The sequence below is a fragment of the Atractosteus spatula genome, chromosome 2 (assembly GCF_055471065.1).
Source record: "Atractosteus spatula isolate fAtrSpa1 chromosome 2, fAtrSpa1.hap1, whole genome shotgun sequence".
Lineage (NCBI taxonomy): Eukaryota > Metazoa > Chordata > Actinopteri > Semionotiformes > Lepisosteidae > Atractosteus > Atractosteus spatula.
Genome location: NC_142707.1, coordinates 51,673,716 through 51,698,521, shown reverse-complemented (window position 1 = coordinate 51,698,521; position 24,806 = coordinate 51,673,716). Strand labels below are relative to the sequence as shown.

The 24,806-nt window shown below is 44.5% G+C and overlaps 1 protein-coding gene across 2 annotated transcripts in view; it reads right to left on the bottom strand.

Moving 5' to 3' along the window:
• mocs1 (molybdenum cofactor synthesis 1) overlaps nt 1-24,181 on the bottom strand; it is a 29,695-nt gene extending 5,514 nt beyond the window's left edge. Inside the window, exons 1-10 of one of the 2 annotated variants that reach the window (XM_088908820.1) lie at nt 23,910-24,181; nt 14,128-14,263; nt 13,098-13,265; nt 7,885-8,049; nt 5,485-5,546; nt 4,287-4,398; nt 3,767-3,879; nt 3,187-3,297; nt 2,830-2,950; nt 1,256-1,303 (exon numbers count right to left, since the gene is read on the bottom strand). In XM_088908820.1, the coding sequence (XP_088764946.1) occupies nt 1,256-1,303; nt 2,830-2,950; nt 3,187-3,297; nt 3,767-3,879; nt 4,287-4,398; nt 5,485-5,546; nt 7,885-8,049; nt 13,098-13,265; nt 14,128-14,263; nt 23,910-24,119 (1,246 nt within the window). In that variant the 5' untranslated portion in view covers nt 24,120-24,181. The remainder of the gene's footprint in view (nt 1-1,255; nt 1,304-2,829; nt 2,951-3,186; nt 3,298-3,766; nt 3,880-4,286; nt 4,399-5,484; nt 5,547-7,884; nt 8,050-13,097; nt 13,266-14,127; nt 14,264-23,909) is intronic. The other variant, XM_088908821.1, reaches the window with a different exon arrangement.
• Between the last annotated feature and the right edge of the window lie 625 nt (nt 24,182-24,806).

The window sequence follows — 24,806 nt, the reverse complement described above, 5'->3', positions numbered from 1 at the left end:
CAACTCATTCCCTCTCCAGCCGGTGCTGGAGACCAAGTCCTTTCCTGCTTTGGCCTTCTGTCCCAGAGCTAACGGGAACAGACAGAAGGTTCCCATTTACTCCCTTGGCACCACAGCCTACAGCAGACTAACGTTTGGGAGGCTGCCAGTCTTATAAACTCGACCAAAAAGGGCTCTTTCAATCTGCTGACTGCAGACAGCTGGACTGTGGCCTTTATCCCATTCTGGTCTGGTGTCGCCCCTTCGTTTTCCTTTTCTAGCCCTCTGTAAATTTCTCAACTTTCGCTTCTGTCTACAGAAGCAAAGATGAAGCTTAGAATCGTGGAAGTTTACAGTATATTGGCAGCAAGATTCATGATAACCTTTTCTTTTTAATATCAACTTGGCTGACATTTTTATCTAAAGCCACTAGTGCCCATTGGTGCAGCTGGGTAATTTTGCTGATGCTATGATCAAGGGTACAACAGCTCTGTTTAAAACTTCTATTCGAACCCACAGCCAACCAGTTCGGAGCCCACATTCCTTACCACTCCTACCTCTTCACTGGAAACCCCATTGTACAATCACCATGGTGTTAGGAGGGGTGCAACTGCAAGGACTGATATTGGTGTTAATAATTTTCTTTTCAAAAAAATGCAGCAGTCAGGATGCTATTAAACAATCTCTGTTGTGTGTAAGCTATAAGCCTCGCACTTATTTGTGGTGTTTTATCAGACATGTAGGCAGCTGGGAATCTTATGAAATACTATAAAAAATAATACTAAGTTAAAAGGGAGAAGAGGTAATTTGGCCCATCTGGCACAGGTTTTCAAAGCTTGTTTTGGGATGTGCTTAACTCAAAACATCCTCAAAAAGAAAAGTTTATTACAGTTGTGGAAAGCTACCACTGACCTACGGGAAACTAAAGCCCATGGGCAACATCCTTGAAAAGGAGATGTACAGCCACTGTCCTGCAACACCAGCTCAGATACAAAACTAAAAAGAGATAGAAATACAGGTAAGTACTTTATTAGCTAGCTTTCGCTAGAAAAGCTAGAAAAGAAATGTATTTTTCTTGTAGTTAGGACTAACTGAGAAATCTTGAAGTTGAATGCTGCCCGGACACCAAGGTCAGCCCCACTCAAACACCTCAGAGTCAAGAACTCATCCAGGGGCCAGACGTGGGTGAGGTTTCTTGTCTATCAGCAGCTCTGCCTCAGTTCCCCGAGAGCGAACCCAGAAGATCAGAGGGGTTACGTACTGCTGTGTCACCCACCGATCAGGATCATGGGCCGGTTCTTCGTCTGGGAGATGCTGAACATGCCTGGGAGACAGGGGAGACAGCAGAGTTACCCTCCCCTCTGCCCCAGGACACCATCGCTCCAAACACAGGCTGCAGGCCCAGCTGGTGAAGGACCACAGCTCATAAAGCAGTACAGGCACGGTTCTTGTACACGGAAGACAAAGGAACACTTTCAGGATCTCGGCACGTACAAGAAACATGCCAAGCATTTCACAGTCAACCCATTAAACTTGCCCCTTAAAATAAATTGAACCATCAGCACAAAGGTTCACTTCACAGAAGTTCACTTTCTCCAGAAGTTACCATTACAGAAGTGCACTGCACATAGCAGCTGGACAGCAGGGAAACAGCTGGTGTTTGAACGATCGGGTTCAGTTAAAGAGCCCATAGCAGTAACTGAAATTCCGACTTCACTTATAAATCAACAGCTGTGCTCTTTTTGCTGGGAGTCCTGATATAACCCGGGCCTGAGGTTATATAACTGAGATGTGTGACTGATTTCAATCACTGTGCCTGGAACGTTCACGCTGTGTTAATGCAGGACACGGACAGCAGTGAAAGACTTGTTGATCACCTCTGCCATGTGTAACTGTGGGAGTGGGAGGAGCTGCGGCCAGCACCGGTATTTAGTCGAAGCCCCTACTGAGGGACGGAATAACTGGCGTGAGGTTAGCGAAAACCAAAAACGCCAAAAAGGGGAAAAACAAGAACAAAAAGGAGAAAGAGAAATGCGCCGCTGTGCACTGCCACATCAAGGCTGGGCTGACCCTATTTAACCGGGTCCAGTCCGGAAGGGCAGGGAGCACAAAGCCAAAACAAAATAAAACCTCAACGTGTGAAAACGGTCAGCCTGCCCCGGTAGAGATGCATGATGGGACAGGCCAAAATCAAAAAAAGAAAATGAAAAACGACGGCTTTATGCTCGGGTACAATCCCCTCAAGGACTGCCGGTGGAAGTTCCTCTCCTTCGGGGGGTGCTCAGTGTGTTTTTAAAGATTCTTCACAGCTGTGGCTCGTCCTTAATCAGCCAGGTCAGCTGTGGTTTCTAAGGCAACACCTCCACACTGAACACGCCCCCGCGTGATGCCACACATGTGACTTTGACGTCTCATGTGATTGTCATGTTACAATCTCCATTTAGATTGAATTTTCACACAACAATACAAGGATTTAGGAATACACATTTAAGAATGCTTATTATGAATTATGCTACTCAGAATTTCCCTTAGCTCTGTACCAGAGTTGCACATCTCCCCAGTTTGAACTAAATGATAACCCAAGAGGTTACCCCTCTCAGTATGGGGCCAATACGCCTGCTAGCATGTGCCAGTGTAAAAGGGCTCAGTGCACTCAGCGTGTCACCACAGTGATGGCATAGCGAAGCTCAGCGCAGTGTAGGGAGTGGCACTGTGCGTCTGTAAACTCTCAAGTGTGCTAATCACTGGGGCAGGACAGAGCTGCACTTGTGGCACCAGTACTGGCAACTGCCTGCCGATCTCACTCAGCGCGCTGCCCGTGTCTGTATCTGACTCCAGCTGCAGCTGTACCTGCGTGCTGCTGCTTCTTCCTTCCCACCGCAGCGCCAATGATCTGCAGCAGCTCCTCCTCTGAGGCTCCTGAGCGCAGACAGTCCCTGAGAGACACCTCTGCATTACCAAACAGGCACACCTGAGGACAGACACCAGAAACACCCTTCCGTCACCACACACTCATACCAGAGAGGGCACAATTTACCAGGAGACTCCAGGCAGGCAGCGCGGGGGGCGTGTGGGGACGCAGCGAGGAGGAGGCGGCGCAGGGGCGGCGCGGAGAGGAAGGAGGCAGCGCGGGGGCATGTCAGGACGCAGCACGGAGAGGGAGGAGACGGCGCGGGGGAGGCGCAGAGGGAGAGGCAGCAGGTTTACCTTGAGGTTGCCATCAGCAGTGACACGCAGCCGGTTGCAGGAGCTGCAGAAGTGCTCAGACATGGAGGTGATGAAGCCTACCTGCCCCTGGAACCCAGGGACCTTGAATATCTGGAGAGAAAAACCATTCCATCCCTTCAGCCAATACAGAGGGCACAAGGCAGGGTACACCCTGGATGGGACACCAGTCCATCACGAGGCACACACACCACCACACCACAGCCAATTTTCCCAGAAGCCAAATAACCTATTAGCATGTCTTTTTTTTTTTACTGTTGGAGGAAACCGGAGCCCGTGGAGGAAACCCACACAAACACGAAGAGAACTTACAAACTCCAGCACCCCATGTTCAGAATTGAACCCAGGGCCACAACGCTGTGAGGCAGCAATGCTAAGCACCATTTATGTGCCACCATGCCACCATGCTGCCACTACTTACTGCACAATTACATTAAATCAAATTCTAATCAAAATACTCAGACTCAAACAGACTATGGGCAGCATTATTGAGCCATAAATTCAAGCAGACACTGACAGCCAAGAGCGATGGCACTAAAGATCCAAAGGACTGCTGTCTCACCTTGGCTGTGTCAGTCTCTCCAGCAGGCAGCTTCTCCAGATCAGGCCACTGTTGTCTGATTCGGTCGAGCATCTCCTGGTAACTCACCATCTTCCTGAAGTTCCACCTGTTGCCTGTTCCAACACAGCAGCAAAGGAAGGCTATTTACCTCCTGTACTCATAACTCGGGTAGAGGAGTGCTGTAGTTAATAAAGCTGGCTCCGAACTCCAAAACAAGCGCCAAATCTGCATAACCAAGTAATTAACTCCACACTAACTGAACCGGTCTTTCAGCATATTCAACTATATTTATAGAAGGATACGTGAAACAGTTTCCACAGCTTACCATGTAAGGTACGTAGGAACTAATTGGGACAGGGAAAATAAAAGAATGGTGCAGACCGGCAGTTCCAGAAAGAGGAACGAGAAAGGGGAGAGAAGGGTATGCTGGAAACAGAGGAATTGGCGTTTCACCGAGTGGAGAGAGCAGGTGCAACAGTCCAGCAGGGTGCACCGCAGACTCGGTGACCAGGTCACTCACCGTCAAAGGGCATGTACTCGATGAACCGCACCTCCAGCGGCTTCTTCTCCGTCAGGGCCACAAAGTCCAGCAGCTCATCCTCATTGAGGCCCCGCATCACCACACAGTTCACCTGAGGGGACACAGGGCAGCGAAGCACCGTTGGGCTCAGCACAGGGCATTCTGGGGCACAGGCCACTTGCCCATTTCCTCCTGCCGTACAAGCCTTGGAAAGACCCCAGCTCTTTCCGGGCGTGCGCAGTGCTAACTGGAAACACCCTGCAGGGCAGACGTGCAAGAGGCCTTTGCTGACGGATTCTGGAGTTGGGGAGCTGGGGTTCATTCACAACCTTTACTGTGACGAGTAGCTGCATTCATACTCAGCTGAGAGACTAGCTTCTCATCAGACAGACCGAGACACAGAGGCATCACACAGGCTGGAACAGGGTAAGAGGACCTAACTGTCAGCCTAACTCCTAGTTATTTAGAACATAAGGATGGTTACAAACGAGAGGCTATTAAGCTCTTCTAGTTAGCCTTTTTGGTATTTAAGTAATTGATCCCAGGATCTCACCCAGTTGTTTCTGGAAAGAAAACAGAATGCCGGCTTCAACAACTTGGCTGGGTTACTTGCTTCACACTCCCACCACCCTTTATGTAAAGAAGTGTCTCCTGTTCTCTCTTTTAGCTCAAACTCAGCTGTTTTAGCCTTTTATAAATTAGGAAACAAGATGGACTGCTCATCTTACTATGGTGAAAGATTCAGAAAGCAGTACATTCCAGCTCTCACAGTTTACTTTGTGAACTGTTATACCGTAACTGCAAATTTCATGGTGTTTGCACTGTGAATGGCCTCTTAGCATATCTGGACCTTGATCCCTTAATAAAACATGAGCCTGTGAGCAGTTGTTTTTTCTAAAGCAGTTCAAGTAGGACAACAGCAGAAGAACAGCACGTCCCTCAGGAATGCTGCCAAACACATGCAGCATTCCATCATGGACTACAGACGTTTCTGTGGAAATACAGCATTTGGCTGAACAAGAGTTTAGAAAAGAATGATATCCTTTTCTAAAAAATTCTTGTGAACAATTTTTTTTTCCTTTGTGACAGAATTTTATATTTCTCTTGGGGGAAAAAAGCCAGGGTGATAACACTTTTTTTAAAAATACCTTGTTGGTATGCATGAAAATAATCTGCCCATGGTCAGATCATGTCTTACCTTCACAGGGTTGTAGCCCAGCTCAATGGCCTTATCGATACCTTCCATCACCTTGTGGAAACCTAGTGGAAAGATTTTGCATTAGCAGGAACTGGCAGCTTTCCTAGGTACAGTTCTTATGAAGTACATCTTCTAAGGAGCTTACAGGAAATAATTAGTCATGATAAATGTCACACGTTTTTACTGTTTGAAATACTGCACAGAAATGTAAATTTCTTTAGAAATCTAGAACAGCAAAAAACACTGTATTTTGAGATCATTCTATTCAGGTGACAGAGTTGAGTAGCTACAAACCGGGTGACAAATCCAAAATTAAAAAATGAATTTGATTTGTACTCTATTTCAGAACTCCTGGTCCTGGAGGGAACTCTTTGTGGTTATCTGAAATGACTGTTCCAAAGTCTTTACTCACAAGTTACAAGTTACCCCTTATAGAGCCTGACATGTGGGTTCAGTCCTTACCTGGGCTGAGTACGTGGCATTTCAAGAATAACTGAAAGGCAGGGATAACCTTATCAGAAATAAAGCACTGTGCCACAGGTAGATGGAATTATTTAGCGTAGTCCTAATGCACATGAAATGATCACTTCTAAACACCCCTTCATGGCAATAACAGAGTGACTGGAGCTGTACTCAGACAGTAAAATTTCCTGAAAACTGCTTGGATTCAGAGCACCAGAGGGGATACAGCTTGTGCATCTTCAGGGGGGTTTACTGGAAATATACTTTTTTGTATCAAATTAAAACTCATTTCCAACCTTTGCTGAACTGCTCCGTGGCTTCTTATATCCTCTACACCTATTAAACCTCAACCCTTCAGGACCCGAGGTAAATATTGTTAGATTAGGAGACATGGCTTGATTAAGGGATAGCCCTTTCCCACACGTAGAATTGGGATCTTCCCTCACAAACATCAAAGATGTCATTCAGACATTCAGTCTTGATTTTGACATTCTGTTCCATTGAGTCCTCACAATGGAAAACGAATACCTATTCAACTTATCTGCAGCAGAAGCAGCTAAATAATTAAGAGTCAATTAAGTAATTAAAGCACAGGTTGGCCCACAGTACTGCAATAGCACAGGCTGCTGAAAATCTGAAATCACATGTCCCTGATTAATAACAGATCATAAACACAAAGCTTCCACACATTGGATTTTAAATTGAGTTGTCTTTCAAACACTTGCGCACATTGTGCAGAATCTGGATGGTGTAATGGTTACCAGTTCTGCCTTACAGCTCTAGTGTATTAGGGGTGATTGCAGCTTGGGACAACTTTGTATGAAGGTCGTTTATGAGTTGTTTTTTTTGCTGGGGGTTCTAGTAACTTCTTATCTTTCAAAGGCATGTTACATTTCACTGGCTACTCTTATTTCTTCCTCTCTGGGTGGGAAGGGGGTGTTTTCCCAGTACAACCAGTGCATAAAAGAACCAAATGAGCTCGACAGGCTGTGAGCATTCAGGTGAACTGCTGTTATGCTGCAGTATTTTTCAAGAATATCAAGATGGGCGATTTAGGTAGTGGCTGGTAGGTTATGCCGATTGTGGAAGATTTACTTTACGCTTGAAACCTCTTGAAATTCAGGTTCCCTGGCAGACAGAGACCTTCATATTTGATGGGTATTCTATGATGGACAACTCCAAGCCATTAAATGCACAATAAAAATTCCAAACCCTGCTTTAAAACCGATAGTGGTCTGAGCCATGTGTTTGCATACCCTTTCGAAACCATCTTATGAGCCACCACACCAACTGAAATGTTTCAAATCTCAGCAAAAAGCACCTGAAAGATGCTAAGCAAATTTGTATGTCCACAACACCTCAAACAGTTTTGAGAAGCACAGCCCATCATAAATTGAGCCTGTTTAATTAAAAAAAAACAACCTCAAACTACACAAGTATAATTCTAGGTATTACATGGTGCCCTGTAAAAGTCTAAGTACTTTGAGGGCACCATGTAATTTGCATCTGTAATCATGAGATGAACAGGAAAATAAGTATAATATACATTATTTTTAATTCCATGTATACATCATATCACAAAATTATACTTTGTTTTCAACATAGCAATTTCAAGTTATCATACATTTAGGAACACATTCACTTTAAAGAGTGTAAAAGATGTTGAAATATTTGCATGAAGTCTGTAACCCAATGAGCTCATCAAACCTTGTGTAACTATCCGAGATGCTACTTTGAATCCTTGTCTAACATTCAATTGGATCATTCACTTTTGCCTTAATTTAACTCCAGACCCTGGAGTTTATAATTCACAAACCTGAGGTGATTGCAGCAATGACCACCACAATGCCAGGCCGGTACAATTGCTTCTCAGCGTGGCACACGCAATGTGGGCTCTGCTCCCCGAACCAGTGTTTGTGGACCAGAGGGACGGCTCACCTTTCCGGCGCACGATGAACTCAAACTTGGCGGGCACCAGGGAGTCCAGGCTGATGTTGAGGAGGTCCAGGCCAGCCTCCTTCAAGCTGGGCAGCAGCCGTGCCAGGTTCATGCCATTGGTTGTCACAGCGATAGTCTTCAGGCCTTGCAGTTTGCGCAGTTCAGCTGCAGGGGGAGCGAAAGAGACGAAGGGCCCTGAGAGCCTGGACCCTGCAGTCGCACCCTGTGTGCAATGAACCCTGTAGTTCTGACTCTGGTCACGTGACCTTGCCAAAAAGCGCTATTCCTCCAAGTTCAACCATTTAAGGAAAAAAAAACACATTTACAGATAAAGAACTATTTTAAGATTCAATTACAAAGGGGACTTACAAGCAGGATATTCCCAGGGTCCTAGAATCATTGAACAAACAATAATGAACTGTATGCCATCTTTCCAAAACACCATGGTGACTTTGATAAAGCCAGGCGGTATGTCTGCACATTGTGACGCACACAAACAGTAAAGTCCGCAATGTCTGTGGACTGGAGAGTGGAGGAGGGAGAGTGTGCCTTTGTGAAGCAGGGGTGAGAGGAGGTAGACACTAAAAGCATTCGTAGCATATTTTTCATGACAACGCAATTAATGCAGGTTTTTGAACTTTTCCCTAACTGATATGAACGTAGTGGTAGCACCCGCATTTTGTACTCCCAGGGTCCAGCTGCGATTCAGAGCTTTGAAGGCAAACAAGTGCTCCTTCTATTAGAAACCCTGAGATAATTAAAGGAAGTCATTCTTGACAAAACTGGACATACAGTACTTGAACACAGGACCTTTCCTCAATGAAAGACTCAGGACTTGAACCCTACCACTCCTGTGCAAAGCACGAGTTTTGGGGGAGTGGTGTGAAATTTGATATTTTTGCAGTGTACTATTGAAATTTGTAATGCAGATAAAAAAAACAGTAGGAAGCAAACTGCAGAATGTCAACTTTTGTTTCCGGGTATTATTTTGGATATTTAGTCATGTTAGAACAATGTTATCCCGTTGTGTTCAATCCCCCCCATTACAGGTGAGCTTAAGTGTTGGGACACGTACCTGGTTTTACAACAATTTAATAATTGTATAAAGCAATATGATATACAATATATAAACAAGTATTGCGCTTCCCATATTAGAAATGTATCAAACAATGCAACAGGCTTGCAGCCTGGGGCCCTGTGTTCAATTCCTGGGGTGCTATCTGTATGAAATGTTTATGCTCTCCATTTTTATTTACATTTCCTCCGGTTTCCTCTCGCAGTCCAAGACACGCTAGTAGATTAATTTTCTGGGAAAACTGGCCCTGGTGCGAGTGTGTGTCTGTGTGTGCGCCCTGCGATGGACTGTCACCCCAGGGTGTATTTTTGTCTTCTGCCCTTTGCTTGCTGGGATAGGCTCCAGCTCCCCTTTCGAATGGATGGACATTACTTGAGGACTGGCGTCACTTTCCACACTAAGGAACACGCTAGTCTGATATAAAAATAGGCTGGTTTGAAAAATAAATCACTCTAAAAACAAAATAAAGTCTTTCACCATCCTCAGAGGTTTTCTTAATCATCCCATTTGTGGACTGAAATAAATATTGCAGCTGCTGTAATGGCCCAAGAAGTGCAGCTCTCTCAAGTGTTTGCCCATGTTTTTCTTAAAGCAAGCAAATGGATTTGTATCAAGACCACTTTTGTAAAAATGTGCATTTGAATGCAATATTCCAAATTCTGAGTTTGATTACCTGTTTTTGAAGTACTTTTATGATACGTCTTGATTTTGAGCATTTCATTTCCATTCATCTAATACCAGATATCCAATTATTCCTGGTAAGAGTCATGCAAAAAAGTGACCCGCAGACTTTCTCAAATCAACTCGAAATCCAGCATGAACATCAGCAGCCGAAAGGAGAAGTTACAGAAACAGCTAAGGTTGAATCGAGATCATAAACCCTGGACAGTAGTGCAAGCGTTGTCCCCTTTCACTGAATTACCTCACTTCTTTTCTAAGCAATCACTTCAGCTTTCATGTCCCTTTTCTGAGTCTTTAATGGTTGACAATAAGGAGAACTCCATTGCGACACAGACCCAGCCCACAGCAGCTCATCTCTCACCCCAATCGCCTGCTTTCACGTCTCTATCCTTCTCCTTACTTTCAGTCTTTCATCTTTTTAAAATGTTATTAATCCCACAGTAACATTTATTATATATCCTTTGCCTCTTCAATAAAGTTGCCGGATCGTGGACGTAACCTTCACATGTTTTATCCCATACAAGACCTTTCTGAAGCCATTTCTATCGAAGACTGATATAGATTACCCAGAGCTTCAATATTTTAAATCTTTTAGCCATGACAAAAGGATATCCATCCATTCATGTATTCATTTTCTAACCCCTTTATCCAATTCAGGGTCCCAGGGAGCCAGAGCCTATCCCAGCAAGCAACGGGTGCAAGGCAGAAACTACCCTAGACGGGACACCAATCCATCGCAGGGGGAAGAAGGTTTGATACTGAAATGTTTCTTCCTTTCTTTTCCACACTTCTCCCAGAGCTACAGGGCGGATCTGCCCTGCAGAGTGGTGGACGGTCACGGTGACAAGAACCCTCCTCTGCCAACAGCCACATTAATAAAAAGCCCATTAGTTCTATATCGTCATGCTGGGAGAATCCATTAAACAACTTGTGTCGAAGCCCATTTCACCTGGGAACTCTACGGGAGGATTTACTGTGAACTGAAATCAGATCAAAAGGTATTTTTAAGAAGCCCTGGAGAATTATTTGTTGTGGTCTCGTCTGCATGAATTTTTATTACTGTACTTCTAAACCTGTGTCAAAACTGGGGTCAGCAAGTCACCTGAAACCTAACAGAGAAAGACAAGGTATTTAGAGCAAAGTCCTGGTTTGACGAGAAGTGTTGTGATGTTGTTCACCTTTTATTTGCAGAGGAAAGACGTGCATTTGCATCGCCAAGAGCATAGATAGCATCTACAAAAAAAGCTGGCACCTGGAGCAGGGCTACCCAACAACTGCGTAGGTGAACACTGTTTACTGAGCCTTGCAGCTAGCACAACTCTTTCATGTTATCATCATTTCATCGATAACCACTCTGTAACCTTCATTAGCATTTTGTTTTGTTTTTTTACTAAAACAGAACAGGATTAAGTGCTCATGAGGACCCAAACCCTACAACACCCTTCGATCTCGAAGGTGACAGTAGGCTTTGTACTCAAGGAAGTCTCCAGTCATGATGACTACTCATACCACTGGACCCAGGCTTCTGAGGTCGAGAGAGTGGGACTGCCCCAGTGCGACGACTTTCCCACTTCAAAAAGCTCTCCCACACAGGTTTCTTCGTGCAGCTCATCTTGCAAACAGATGACCCGCACAAAGTACAATCGTCATCGTGGGACATGACGGACAACCATCATGCTTTGTACTTTAAACTGAGCACAAAATAAATCTGTGATGTGCATCACTGTTTGTCCAGCTTACACCTAATTATTATTATACCCAATAATTATTATAGCCTCATTTTTGTTTTACTCCAATTTATTTCGCCTTATTGTACCTGCACAATTGCTCCTTGTAGTTATACAGTACATTTTGTAGACTACTGTAAGCCAACCTGGATAAAGACATCTGCTAAGCACTTCTAAGTATTGTGAGAGCCAAGTATGAAAGCAGGAGGAAGCAGGGAAGGGTGACATGAGTATACAGATCCAAAAGGAATCACTTCATTGTTAAAGATGCATGCTGACTTTGCCTTAAGATGTATAGTGACATGAAAAAGAAAGCGCACCCCATAACGATCCTATTGTTTTAAATATTAAGACATAACTTTGTCCTCACCAATCCTTAGCAGTAGATAAAGCTAATGTCACAGATAATAATTAAATTAACTTTATTATTCATTAAAAAAATCAGCCAACATTCAGAATCCTCGTGTAAGTGCACCCTTTCTGCTTCCATATCGGTCAAGAAGGTAATTGGAATCAGGAGATGTGCACATGATTAGTTGTGTGATCAAGCTCTCCATGTATAAGTAACATGACCCACTCTTTCATGGTTTGAGATAAGACCATAAGGTACAACTGTGACTGCTGTACTGCAAGAAGGCATGGTAATCATACGTAATTGCATAAATGAGAAAGGCTACAGAACAGTTCTACACTGCTGTTAGCCATGGTTGTAAATGACAATTGCCAAAAATAAGGCAGCAGGTTCCGACTTACCTTAATCTCTCCAAAGACTTACTACTTCTGAGACGCAGGCTCCTATAAAAGCTATTCTGGCTTTTGTTCGGAAAATGTGTAGTGTGACGCATTGTGACGTGTGATCACTGGCACGTGGAAAGAATATTAAAAGAGAATTCCTCAATGCACACAGCCGTACAGGACTGCAGCACTTTAAAATCTGATGGTTTTTATTTGCATCAAGGCACAATTAGTGTCATTGTAAGATATTTAAAACGTCGATTCTAGGACACCAAGAACTTGCTCAATGTGCACAGAAATGTGGCTGACCTTTAAACAAAACAATACAACTTCAGAATTCACTGGTGTTCAATTCAACACCATGCTAGACTAACAGAATTGGCTTGGATGAGCAGGGGTCAAACAGACATGCTCTGGTCTAGAACTACACATTCTGCTTTGTTCAGGATCACTCCCAAACAATCATACATCAGCAGACCGGTAATCAATTTAGAACAGGTGTCTCCAACCCTGGTCCTAATCCAGTCTTACAGACCATCTGTTTCTAAGGATTGGCAACATTTACAAGCTACTGATGAATTAATCAAGCGATCTGTTTAATTAAGAGAATTCTGGTCCTTGAGGACAGTACTTAGATTTCAGTCCTAAACGATCTTGCAATTGCTTGATTGAACAAATCACCTGTGGAATTGATCACAGTGGAATTGTTCCATGTCTTCAGAAATGGATGATTTGATGCTGACCAACGACGTGCTGGATTGCGACGCTCCAGGACCAAGGCTGGAGATGCCCGTCTTAGAAACAATGTTCTCCCTTTCAGAGAGGCAGACAGAGGAGAGGTACAGAAGATCCCGAAAGGCCAGATGTGCCCGCAGCGCGCTCAGGGGACCGTGGTCCTCCCAGAGACCGAGCAATGAAAGACCTCCATGTTCCATCACTGTCCCACAACACCACTGTACCCACAGACTCCGAGAAAGCTCCCCACCCCCTCTCACCGACGACGTGGACGACATCGGGGCGGATGAGCGGCTCCCCTCCCGTGAGGCGGATCTTCTCCACGCCCTCCCGCACGAAGAGCCGGGCCAGGGCCAGCACCTCGGCCGTGGACAGCAGCTGCAAGCGGGGCGTCAGCTTCACCCCCTCCTCGGGCATGCAGTACTGACCTGCAGGGCGAGCGAGACCGTCACCGGAGCCCACTGCCTGCGTTCAATATTCTAGACTCCGCACGGTGCCCCTATCTTTACTGCAACACGGCACACAGGAGCTACGCTGCTTTCATCTCAGCTCATGCGCAAGATTAAAAGGAATTCTGTCTAAATGGCTACTTGTTTTTGTCTCTTCCAGGTTTTTAATACAGACTGGCAGTGAACAAGGAATGATTCCCAGTCAGCTGGGAGATCTGAGACTAATTTCAAAGCTCCAGAAACCCCTGGAGACTTGGAAGTAATTAGCTGCCCATTCTGATCAGAAAGCTAAACAATAATAAGGGCTGCCCATCACCTCCTGAAGCACAGAGGAAACGGACAGCTCTGCTCAAGTCTCCTTCTTGCTGTACAAAACCCCGCAGAGCCAAAACAATAGACCCCAGGGCTTTGAAGTCCATGGCAGGTGGAAATTGACAAGGAAAAATCACTCACTCTCTTTGCTATTAAGAGCTGCAATCTTGCATGCGGGGAGCACAGCCGAGTCCGATTCTCTGTTCGTTTCCATCCTGCCTCTCTCCTTCCCTCTCCGACCCCTGTTTGTCCCCCCACAATCACAATCCCATTACCCCTACTGCACACAGGGATACCCCCTGGAGAAACTGGCTAAAGTCCGCACTATTTAGTCAGTAAAAGACTCCTGGTCACCTGATCACATTCTACAGCCTACTAGAACTCCAGGGGATTAATGTGTGGGCTGAAACACTGGTATAGATGAAACACTGCTACTGTGCGGCTCTGAATATGCAACATGCAGGCAGTTATCATGGAGTCTGGAATCAACAGAGCAGAGCTTAATGCTGTTCATTTACAGCTCACTTACATCGCAGGTTGCACTTCTCGGTCAGAGAGATGCGCAGGTATCTGTGCTGCCGGCCAAAGCGGTCTGTCAGGAAGGCTGAGAAGGGCTGGGGGTCTTCCGACAGCTCCCTACTCCGACCACCGGGGGGCGCCAGCTCCTAATCCAGAACATAACATCACTTTATTAGCAATATACAATTACAATATACAAATACACTATACAATTTCTTGCATTAGGAATTCGTCTTTTCGCATACCCCAGCTTGCTCTCCATGAGACACAGACACACAGACAGGGAGAGAAGCTTGGGGTCAGAGCGCAGGGTCAGCCTGGAGCAGCTGGGGTTAAGGGTCTTGCTCAGGGGCCCAACGGAATAGGATTCCTCTGCCAGCTGCGGGATTTGAACCGGCAACCTTCCAGCCACAAGCGGAGATCCTTAGCCACAGAGCCACCGCTCCCCAGGAAGAAAGTCAGGAATATATCCCCCGATATTCTTGCATGCTTTGTTCATTTCAACACAGAACTGCCTACCTGAGTTTTTTGTATCTTGTCATAATAGAAGAAAACAGGATATTGCAACCTGTGCCCTCTGGTAAAAGAGATGATGATGCACAGAACAGCCAATTACTTTACCATACAGGCCAGGAATGAATCTATGCACAGAGATGGAGATTAGATGTCAGTATATTACATCTCTGTAATATACTCTTTTTAATTAACGATTATCTTAATGCGAAAGAATACTGTATACACTCAACACTTTTGTTAAGAAGAAAGAAACAACGCTGGGTGGTTGTAAAGAGAAAAGCATGCCTCCTGAACCACGAGACAGGGGGTGGGGCAGAATGTCTTATCTTATGTAATCTGCTAGGCTCTGTGAGACAGGGCAAGGCAGTACAGCTGGCTTGGCTACACCGTCGAGTGCAGAAAGCAATGACACACAGGCCCCGAGATAGACTGCACAGACACACCTGTGAGCAAAGATGTGTCAGCAATAAATGAATGAAACTGTGATTTAGCTTTGTTTTACTTCATTTCTCCTGCAGCCCCTGCACTGTGATCTTGATCACTGTGAACTGTGATCAGAATCCTGCCAGCTCGGGCTTAGCAGGTGTAAAGGATGCATTGCACAATCCACCGTGCTGCACAGAACATGATCTACCCTGCTTTCCGACTGACATCTTTATGCAAAGAGTGGTGGGAGTGTGGAGCAAGCTGCCCAACCATGTTGTTGAATCTGATACCCTGGCTTCTCTCAAGAAACAGCTGGATGAGATCATTGGCTCAATTGCTTAACTACCAAATGAGCTAGATGAGCTATATGGCATCCTCTCATCTGTAACCTCCTATTTTCTGATAGTTAAGTCATTAATGTAGAAGAACAAGACTGCAGTAAAACCAGAAACATCTATTTTAATCAGTCTTCAAAGCTGAAATTATGTAAGCGCTCTGCATCACTTTGCAGAATCCACCTCTGTCCAGCCCAGGACTGTGAAGTCTTCAGAGCTTTGATCGGTCAGGCAGGACAGCCATAATGCCGATTTTAATCTACTTACCTTGAGAGCTGATACAGCAAAAAGCCTGGCAGAGTCCATTAAACAAAGACACATTCAATGTGGGAAATGCAACTTAATTTCACATTAATTGACAGGGTTTAGGTCAGCTTAGGTGTTACACAAATGACTTTTGACACATTAAATGCAACCTCTATGGCTCATTTCATGCAGCCTTCTTGTCTCAGTCTGTGTCTGATCTCGGAAGCGTAGTTGCCCATGGTCAGTATCAGGAACAGAGCCGACCTTCAGTAAAAAAACTGACTGTTTCTGGAGGCAGGGCTGTCCCTCTTCCTGCGGCTTTTAGCCCATGACCCAGAATAGTGACCAGGGATATCTTGCTATAGGAGACGATATCCTTTGGATTAAAATGTTAAACTGAAGCCCTGACTACTTGGTCATTAAAAGACCCCTGGTCACTACTGGCCATTTCTAAACAAAATGATCCCAATCACATTCAACAGTCCACTATTAACCCCAGGAGAATAGTTTCTGGAATAAATCTAGACAGGTATAGATTAAACACTGCTACTGTGCAGCTCTTAATAAGCGACATGCAGACAGCTATTATGAAGTCCTGAATCAATGGAGCAGAGCTAAATGCAGTACTTGACAGCCACTGACAAAAATCCATATTTGAGTAGAAAAGATTAAGGATAAAGAGCGAGAAAGGATGAACAGCATACAGTAAGTCTATTTGTTTGAGGCCGGCTGCACCAAAATACAATGCAAAAGGGGTGATTTTTAAAACCAGTTGTGGGGGTAGCACGTTCAGCTTAAGGAAGTGCTACCCACACTGATCCGTCTACAAAATCCCCTACTCACCGTAATTCAGTTATGAGTGGGCTGCAGCATGCAGACCATATATGGATCACAATGAGATTAAAGCTTTAGACTATAATTTATCTAGTAAGAGAAAACCAACAAAATACTTGGATATACAGTGACAGCTATTACTATTACTACTGCCTTATAATGACAAATGAGCAGATTAACAAAGCACTGCTGTCAATAATCACTCCAGTTCAGCCAACACCAGTGTTATACCACATATACTGTATCCAAAGCAAAACAAAACTGATAACACTCCCAGTGAAAATATTCCCCATTGGTGCAATACAAAATTCTGCTGATCTGTCCAAACTGAAATGGAGAGAGATGCTCATGTTTTAACCAGCCAAGGTACAGAACAGCATGATGGATAATTATAGGGTGGTAAGGAACAGCCCCGCTGCCTTGCGTGTCTGGACGACAGGTGCAGAAGGACGCACAGCCCAGTCCCTACAGCCACCCCTCAGACCCCACAGTCACCCACGTCCTCACACTCCATCACCCAGCTGCCTGGCTTAGCCACTTCCTCAATGGTGAAAAACTGTCCACAAGAAAACAAGCAGGTTACAAGTGAACTTTTCAACAACAATGGCTGCCCCAGCAGGATAAGTGGAACAGAGCGTCTACATTCTGTTTGCTCCCTGTGTATACCCTCAGCCTTGTCCAATTCCTCGGGCGGGGGGTTTGTGATAAGGGCTGCACAGTCCTGCTTGCTTTTGCCAATGTAATCTCATTCTTCCGGCTTCCCCAGAAACGAGACAGAAGGGTTTTCATTTGCCATCTGTTCATGTTAAAAAGGGTCTGTTTCACAGGGCTTGGAAACAGGTTGCGCTCTTTGAGCTTGGACAGTTTCTAAGGACGTCTACCCAACATGACGTCAGGCTGCTGTCCTCGTGAAAGCTCCGACACAGCTAAGCTCTGAAGGACGCCTCAAGGGATATTGCAAAGAGCTCAGTATTTCGTAAAAACCACATCAATGGATATTTATCAAGGGGCACGTAAATTTAAATCTCAGAGATATCCCATCGGGAAGGGGAGGCAAAGAAAAGCTGCATCCCTGTCCAGCTCCTGAAATCTCTGGTCTGGAAAGAACATCCCACCTCTTGAGGACACTGGGTGCAGGGTGTCAGAGTGGCGCTCGCAATGAAAGGGGGCTCTCTGATTGGCTGGCCTACTGAGCTACAGTGATGGGGTTGCAGAACAAGAGAGCCTGGCTGCACTTGGCTTCACGCATGCACAGCACAAGGGCGAGAAACCGTGTGCAGGTTGGCGTGGCATGTCTCAAGAGCCCTGGAACGAAGCACACACACAGCCTGCCCTAGGAAAGGCAAGCGGACTGTGATGATCACAGATGGTGAAGAGTCTGCGTACAGGGAGGAGGCTGAAACCCTGACAGCATGGTGCCAGGAGAACAACCTCTCTCTGAACATCAGTAAGGAGATGATTGTGGATTATAGGAAACACCAGGGAGGACATCATACCCATCTATATCAATGAGACTTCAGCGGAGAGGATCAGCAGTTGTAAGTTCCTGGGAGTTAACATCACAGAGGACTTAACCTGCACCCACCACACTAACATCGTGGTCAAAACAGCACGGCAGCACCTATTCTTTCTCCGCAGGCTAAAGACGTTTGGCATGCCATCACATATCCAGGCCAGCTTCTACAAGTGCACTATTGATAGAATCCTGACTGGTTGCGTCATTGCCTGGTATGGGAACTGCTCCGCCCGGGATCGCAAAGTACTGCAGAGGCTGGTGAAGTCAGCGCAGCTCATTAATGGCTGTGGGCTACCAAACATCCAGAATATATACTCAGCTAGATGTCTTAAGAAGCTCAGGTCCATTCTCAAGGACCCCAGTCATCCCAGTCACAAACTGTTTTCTCTCCTACCTTCCAGTAAACAGTACCAAAGCATTCAGTCCAAGTCCAACAGATAACAGAACAGCTCCTACCTCCAGGCAATCAGACTGCTTAACAGCCAACCTGCCGCTTCTTCAGCAAATCACCTGTAATGGCTACATGGACACACAGTTTTCATTGTGTTCTGCATACTGCACTACTCGGACATAATATATTGCATACACCCTGGACACATCGCAGCTCTACTTATATTGGGTTTTGTCTGAGCTTATTTTATTCAATTTCTATTACATTATTATCTATTATGCAACTTTCTTTTGTAACCTTAATTTTTGTGATTTTTATCCCCCCCACCGGTGAGCTCGTAGAAAAGACATTTCATTGCAAGCAGCTACTGCTGCATGCTGGATTGTTGTGCGTTTGATAAATAAACTTTGATTGATTGACTGATTGATGAGACCATCTCTTCCTTAATTTAAACAATCTTTAGCCTAACCCCTGCAGTGTACAGCCTGGGACATTAGTACCATTCCAGATCTTTTGCTGTTATTTTCAAGCCAGTCAGTCTGCAAACGCTTATTTGGGCACGACACTGTTAATTTAATTAAACTTGGGAAACTCCCCAAGTTTAGGCAGGTTTAGGCAGGAAGGTTCAAGAGTTCCTGCCTCTCTGCTAGTATGCAGGCCAAAGCCTGTGGGATTGAAAGCTTCATCTAGCAAAAATCAGTCCAATAAAATGCACTATATCCAAGTGCAGATGTTGAGGTAGGAAGGGAAACTTCAGTCATGCAATGCTTTTATTTGACAAAGCTTTTAACATAGGATTCACCTAGCACCTCCTTATTTTAATAAACTGCTGCATACACTGCCTTTAAAACCAAAACTGTGTTCCATTATAAATATAAAGTGCATTATCCAAAACAAAATTAGAGAAAAACAAAATACAACAGAAATCCATCTCTGGTCTATTCGGGAAGTCACTAAAGTGCTTGTCGACACTGCATTTGTGTAACAGGGGACGCTTCTGACTGAGGGGTTCCCATCTACCTGTGCCTCAAATATCCAGCTCTCTCACCCTTTTTAAATCCATCTGTCATTTTATTTACATATAAGAAATTACAATTCCCTTTTAAAATTACATGCAGGCAGAATGACTTTAAATAAATGAAAAGGGTATGTTGGAAATGAAAGCTTGTACCATTGGGTGTGATTCCAGAGCTGGAACTGATGAACCCCAGTTCAGATTCTTCAAAAAACCTTGTTAAACACATTGCTGCTGCAAAGCAATGAAATGATCCAAACGTAATTCATGCAAAAGACTACGTGAATCCATAAATCAGGCTCGGAAAAGAAAAACTGATACTTGAAGATACGTTTTTCGTAGTAGTACGTAAATATTAGTTAGTTCCAACACTAGCTTTCACAGAAGCAATTCAATAGTTAAATAATAAAACGTCCCCAGCTGGTCGGTGAATACAGTGTGTTACAGGGCTTATTGAAAATTTCCCATGAAAAAGAAATCGGGTCAAGTCTCCACTCTTAAATGACACTCAAAGACAAAACCTGTGGTCTATGCAACCAAATAGACAAGAGTGATAAATTCTACCTGGTGAATTTAAAAGGGAAAAAGGGCTGCAATGTATTCCAAGTGCCATCAGTACTCAAATACGAGGACAGGTTAAAGTTTTCATCAGGTTTCCAATTATCAAAGTGCTGATGTGCACAACTGAATTCAACTTCCCTGTCAATACAAATAAAGGTAAACCCCCTATACAACACAGAGTGAATCTGAATGCATACCCAATTTGACTACCTTTCTCATCTGCTGTGTGTTAATGGACTGTTCCCCAGCACTGGAAACCTCCAAACCTACACAGAAACAGTTAGGGATTCACTGATGAGGCCACCTCACTGCCTGGGCTATCAGCACATAGCCATCACAAAGACCTCCTTGTTAAGAAAGGTTCTGCATAACAGGGATGATGAGGATTTGGATGGAATGTCAGATTGATATGGTTACTTTTAGAAGCACTTGAACAAAATCCATGAAAGTGCTTTTCATGTGATCTGAATAGACTAAAATGAACACTATGACAGCAAAAGGGTTGTTATCCAACAAGGATCAACCTGCATTTTGCATCGTTAAAGGAAATGCAGAATCATATGACAGACAAGGCAGTGACTGGCATTCTCGGCTGAAAAGAACTATCTGGTTGTTAAAGCAATCCATGCAGAAATCAATTTAGCATTTACTACTAAGGCAGCTAAAAAGCTACAGGAGCATCTTCTGTGGACTGACTGCCGACACACTCCCACATTCTTCAGAAGAGCATTTCTACGTTTTAGAACTGCCGTGGTGACCTGAATTAGTTCTGCAAAGAAGAGAAAACCAACTCTTTTAAAAGTGTGCTGTGAAAAAGAACAGCTCCCGAAAGTAGGTGTGTAACATGTCCACAAATTCTCACAAACTGCATTCAGTAAACAAGAATTAAAAGGAATCTTAAAAAAAATAAGTAAGAGGACAATGACATTTGAGGAACAGCTTTACAGTGCTGTTAGCTACAAAAGTTCAAAAGAAAAGTGCTTATTCCTGGTTGAGAGTTACAGAACAATCACAAACAAACACTAGAGTTGCATTTTACACAGTTTTTAGTGGATTAGCCCTGGCAGTACTAGTGGCGATCTGCTCGCCTGCAGGTCTCATAACATTTAACTGAAGAGCAGAATTATTTACTGCATAGTGAACATGCATGTTTTTAATAGACGGTCCTTACTAAGTGGGATTTCTCTACCACAGCTACAGTAGGAAAGACTGGAAACAAGCTATCTAGAGCTTGTCCATGTCCCACCTGAACTGTATCGCCATCACTCTACTGGTGCTGGATAGTTCTTCAAACACACTGCAGAAGAAAACAGGCTGAGCTAATGTTTCTTATCTTATGTACGCAAATGCTGAATAACTCAATAAGGAAAGGGCTAACCTCTACATTAAGTAAGAGCTGTCGCTCCAGCAACGTGAAGACACACGTGTAAAGATGAATTTGAAGACAAAGGCTGACTGTGTTAACTGACAGAAGAATGACAAGAGGCAGTGAAGAAATAAAGGGCCATCTTCTCTTACTTCTAGGTGAGATGCCTTCCCCATAAGACAGGTTCAACAGTGAATTTTAAATTGCAGCACACCCAGAAAGTACTTTAATAAGGCAGTTGCACGTGAACTCATACCTATACTTCTATTTTTTTTGTAGCTCATTAATGTCAACAGTTACTGGCTGTGGTTTGCGTGTCTGGGTCTGCCCTCATGAGTGAGAGAGAGTGTTTTTGCGATGGAATGATGTCCTGCCTGGGACAGGCTTGCCGGCGCAGGCGCAGGCGCAGGCTCCGGCTCCCCCCCCCAGCTCCTGAACTGGATAAAGCAGTTGGAAAATGGAAGAAAGGATGTTTGTCCTTCCAAAGCACAGTCTGGGCCAAGTCCCTACTGAAGGAACTGCTGTGATTCTGTACAAAATAAACTCCCTAACATTTTTAAAAACAAGTAATAGGTTTATTCCATGCTGAAAAAGAAGTGTGGACACCTGAAGAAGGCTCCACAGCCGAAACGTTGTGTTCTCTTTCTTCTTTTTTTCAGCATGGAATAAACCTATTACTTGTTCCTTTGCAGCCTACGCATGCTGACGCAGCTACCCACCTGAATTTGTAAAAACATACTGCACAAAAATAACAGCATAAAATGATGTCCTCAAATCCCACACTCATAACCAAAACCCATCTACATTGACAGGAATGGGAATTTAAGTCATGATGTTAAATGGGCTTGTTATAAACCGATGTTTGCGGTATTCATTACTTAAAGCACACGCTGGCAACACGTTTTGGTAGCATTCTTCAGCAAGATAAGAAAATTAAATGAAGAAAAACATTTTTAGAAAGACAGTGCTACAACACTCTTTATAAGTACTAATTCATCATTTCCCCATGCTATTTTAATGCCAGGTTTCTTCCAGTATGAGGCAGCTATCAGAGGAAAAAAACATGCTTAAAAATGTTCTTTTCATAAAGGCACTACATGAGGAAGCTGGCTTTCCCTCTGACTGAGCTCCAAAGCTCCAGTTAACAGATGCCTTTAATTCATCTGTTTGCATGTTTAGACCACTGGGAAACCTTTTTGCACTCTGTCCTCAGCTTCAGAAACACTGCTCAGCAGGAAGGGAAAGCATGCTCTTGTGCTTGTTGCTTGCCAGGATAGGCTCTAGCTCCCCGGCAACCCTGTACTGATAAAGTGGTTAGAAAATGGATGGATGCTCTCAATACTGTGGCCAGTTGTGGTCACATAAAAGAATCCAACTGGAGAAGAGCAGCCACACATGCCCCAGGGCTTGGGGGACTGTCCTACACTGACAGGCTGAAGGAACTGAGTCTCTTTAGTCTTGAACAGAGAACACTGCGAGGAGAGCTGATACAAGTATTTCAAATCCTCAAAGTCAACCCAGAGGATTTCATCAAAATATACTGTGAAACACCAACCAGACATCAGTGGACACCAGCCAAGTTGGTGAAACGGATACCCTGACTTCTGAATAGCCTCCTCTCGTTTGTAGCCGTTTTAAATGTTATTAATTGTGTGATCGTTGTTTGACGAACAGATCCCGATGAGAATAAAGTATCAAAACACTCCCACAACGAGCTTTTTTTTATTCTTTCTACTGAGAGCCGGATAGGCGTGGTCAGTGCAGTAACACAGAAACTACTACAACCGGCTTGACACCAATTAGAAATCCCATTCAGCATTTTAAATAGTGAAAAACAATTTGAGAAAGTGCTCCAGATAGAAACCTCAATTAAAAAAAACAGTTGAGGCGCAAACCAGCAACGGTCCAATTAACACCACTGCGATAAAAAAAAACTCGACTCCAAACTTTGTCCTCAATAAAAAACTTAACTCTCCCGGTGATACGATATTCCCTGCTTAAGTGCCCAATGGCCTGTTCGCCTTAACCCTTCAAGTCCGCTCAAGCGCAATTCTGAATGTGCGACACATACTTCACAAGTACACGGTCACATCGTGGATTACACCGAGCAACAACTCTCTTTCATGAAGGAAACAACTACAATCGATCTGCAAGCACAAGATTGTAACGAATGTGCAATCTCTAGATCAAACCAGAGCCCGCGATCACGGGCAAAAACGAGCATTGACTGCTGCTGAGAAGTTCAAAGAGTTTTCGGTGGTCGTCGCATAAATAAACTTAGATACGGCACAAGAATAATGCTGCAAACGGAGCAGGAGTGGCGTTAGCCAGGATGTCATGCTGAGCAAGTTCTTTAGAGTACTTGAAGATCGCCCGTGGGACAATTCGAAACAATGTTGCAGCTCCAGATATTCATGCTTTTCCAGGAGGCAGTAAAGTTTCCAGGCCATGTTCCAAATGTGTAAAACCGCAGGATGTCGTAGTGTCACGGTTACAGAACTAAAATCAATAATTTCGCAGGTTGTCAGTAGCGCCACTTTCAGCCGGACTAAACGCTGTGTCGGTGCGTAGCTCTTGGGTGCCTACCTGGACAGACGCAGTTTTTGCTGCGACACTGACAGAGGGGTCCGGCGATAACGGTTCCACTTTTTCTTCTGGCGTTGCACCCGAATACGAACTCTGCATCTTCTCCGGATAGCAGCGGGTTATGCGTTTCAAAAGCCCAGGTGACCGGACTCCGGCCTGGGTTTGTCTGGCCAGGAGAAAGCGGCAGCACCTGCTACCGTACAGAGCCATCGCTCCTCGTTCAAACTGGCATCCAAAACAGGAGGACCGCACACTGAAAGTGCCAAAAGTGGCCAGCAGCACCCGCACATGATAACAGCTCTGCCAACACGTGCTGAAGTCACACAGCCAATTAGAGTCGTGGGTGGGGGTGACTGAAAGCTCTATTTGCCAATTATCTCCATCCGCGGTCGAGCACGCACCACACTGCTCTCTGGGTAGTGTAGTTCTCTAAATCATAGTTAACAGATTGGAGAGAGCAGGGTCATACTAATATTTTCTGTTTTCAGTGTTTTAAATTAATTTCAGTGCTAATAATTTACCACCAGAACAGTTGATACTATACGGCTTGACAAGCTGTAGCGTCAGGAAAAAGTGAACACGTTAACAAACAGAGAAATCTGTCTGGCGGAGCGGTGGCTCTGTGGCTAAGGATCTGCGCCTGTGGCTAGAAGGTTGCCGGTTCAAATCCCGTGGCCAACAGAGAAATCCTACTCCGTTAAGCTCCTGAGCAAGGCCCTTAACCCCAACTGCTCCAGGGGCGCTGTACAATGGCTGACCCTGCGCTCTGACCCCAAGCTTCTCTCTCCCTGTCTGTGTGTCTAATGGAGAGCAAGCTGGGATATGCGAAAAGACAAATTCCTAATGCAAGAAATTGTATATGGCTAATAAAGTGATCTTATCTTATCTTACCTTCCT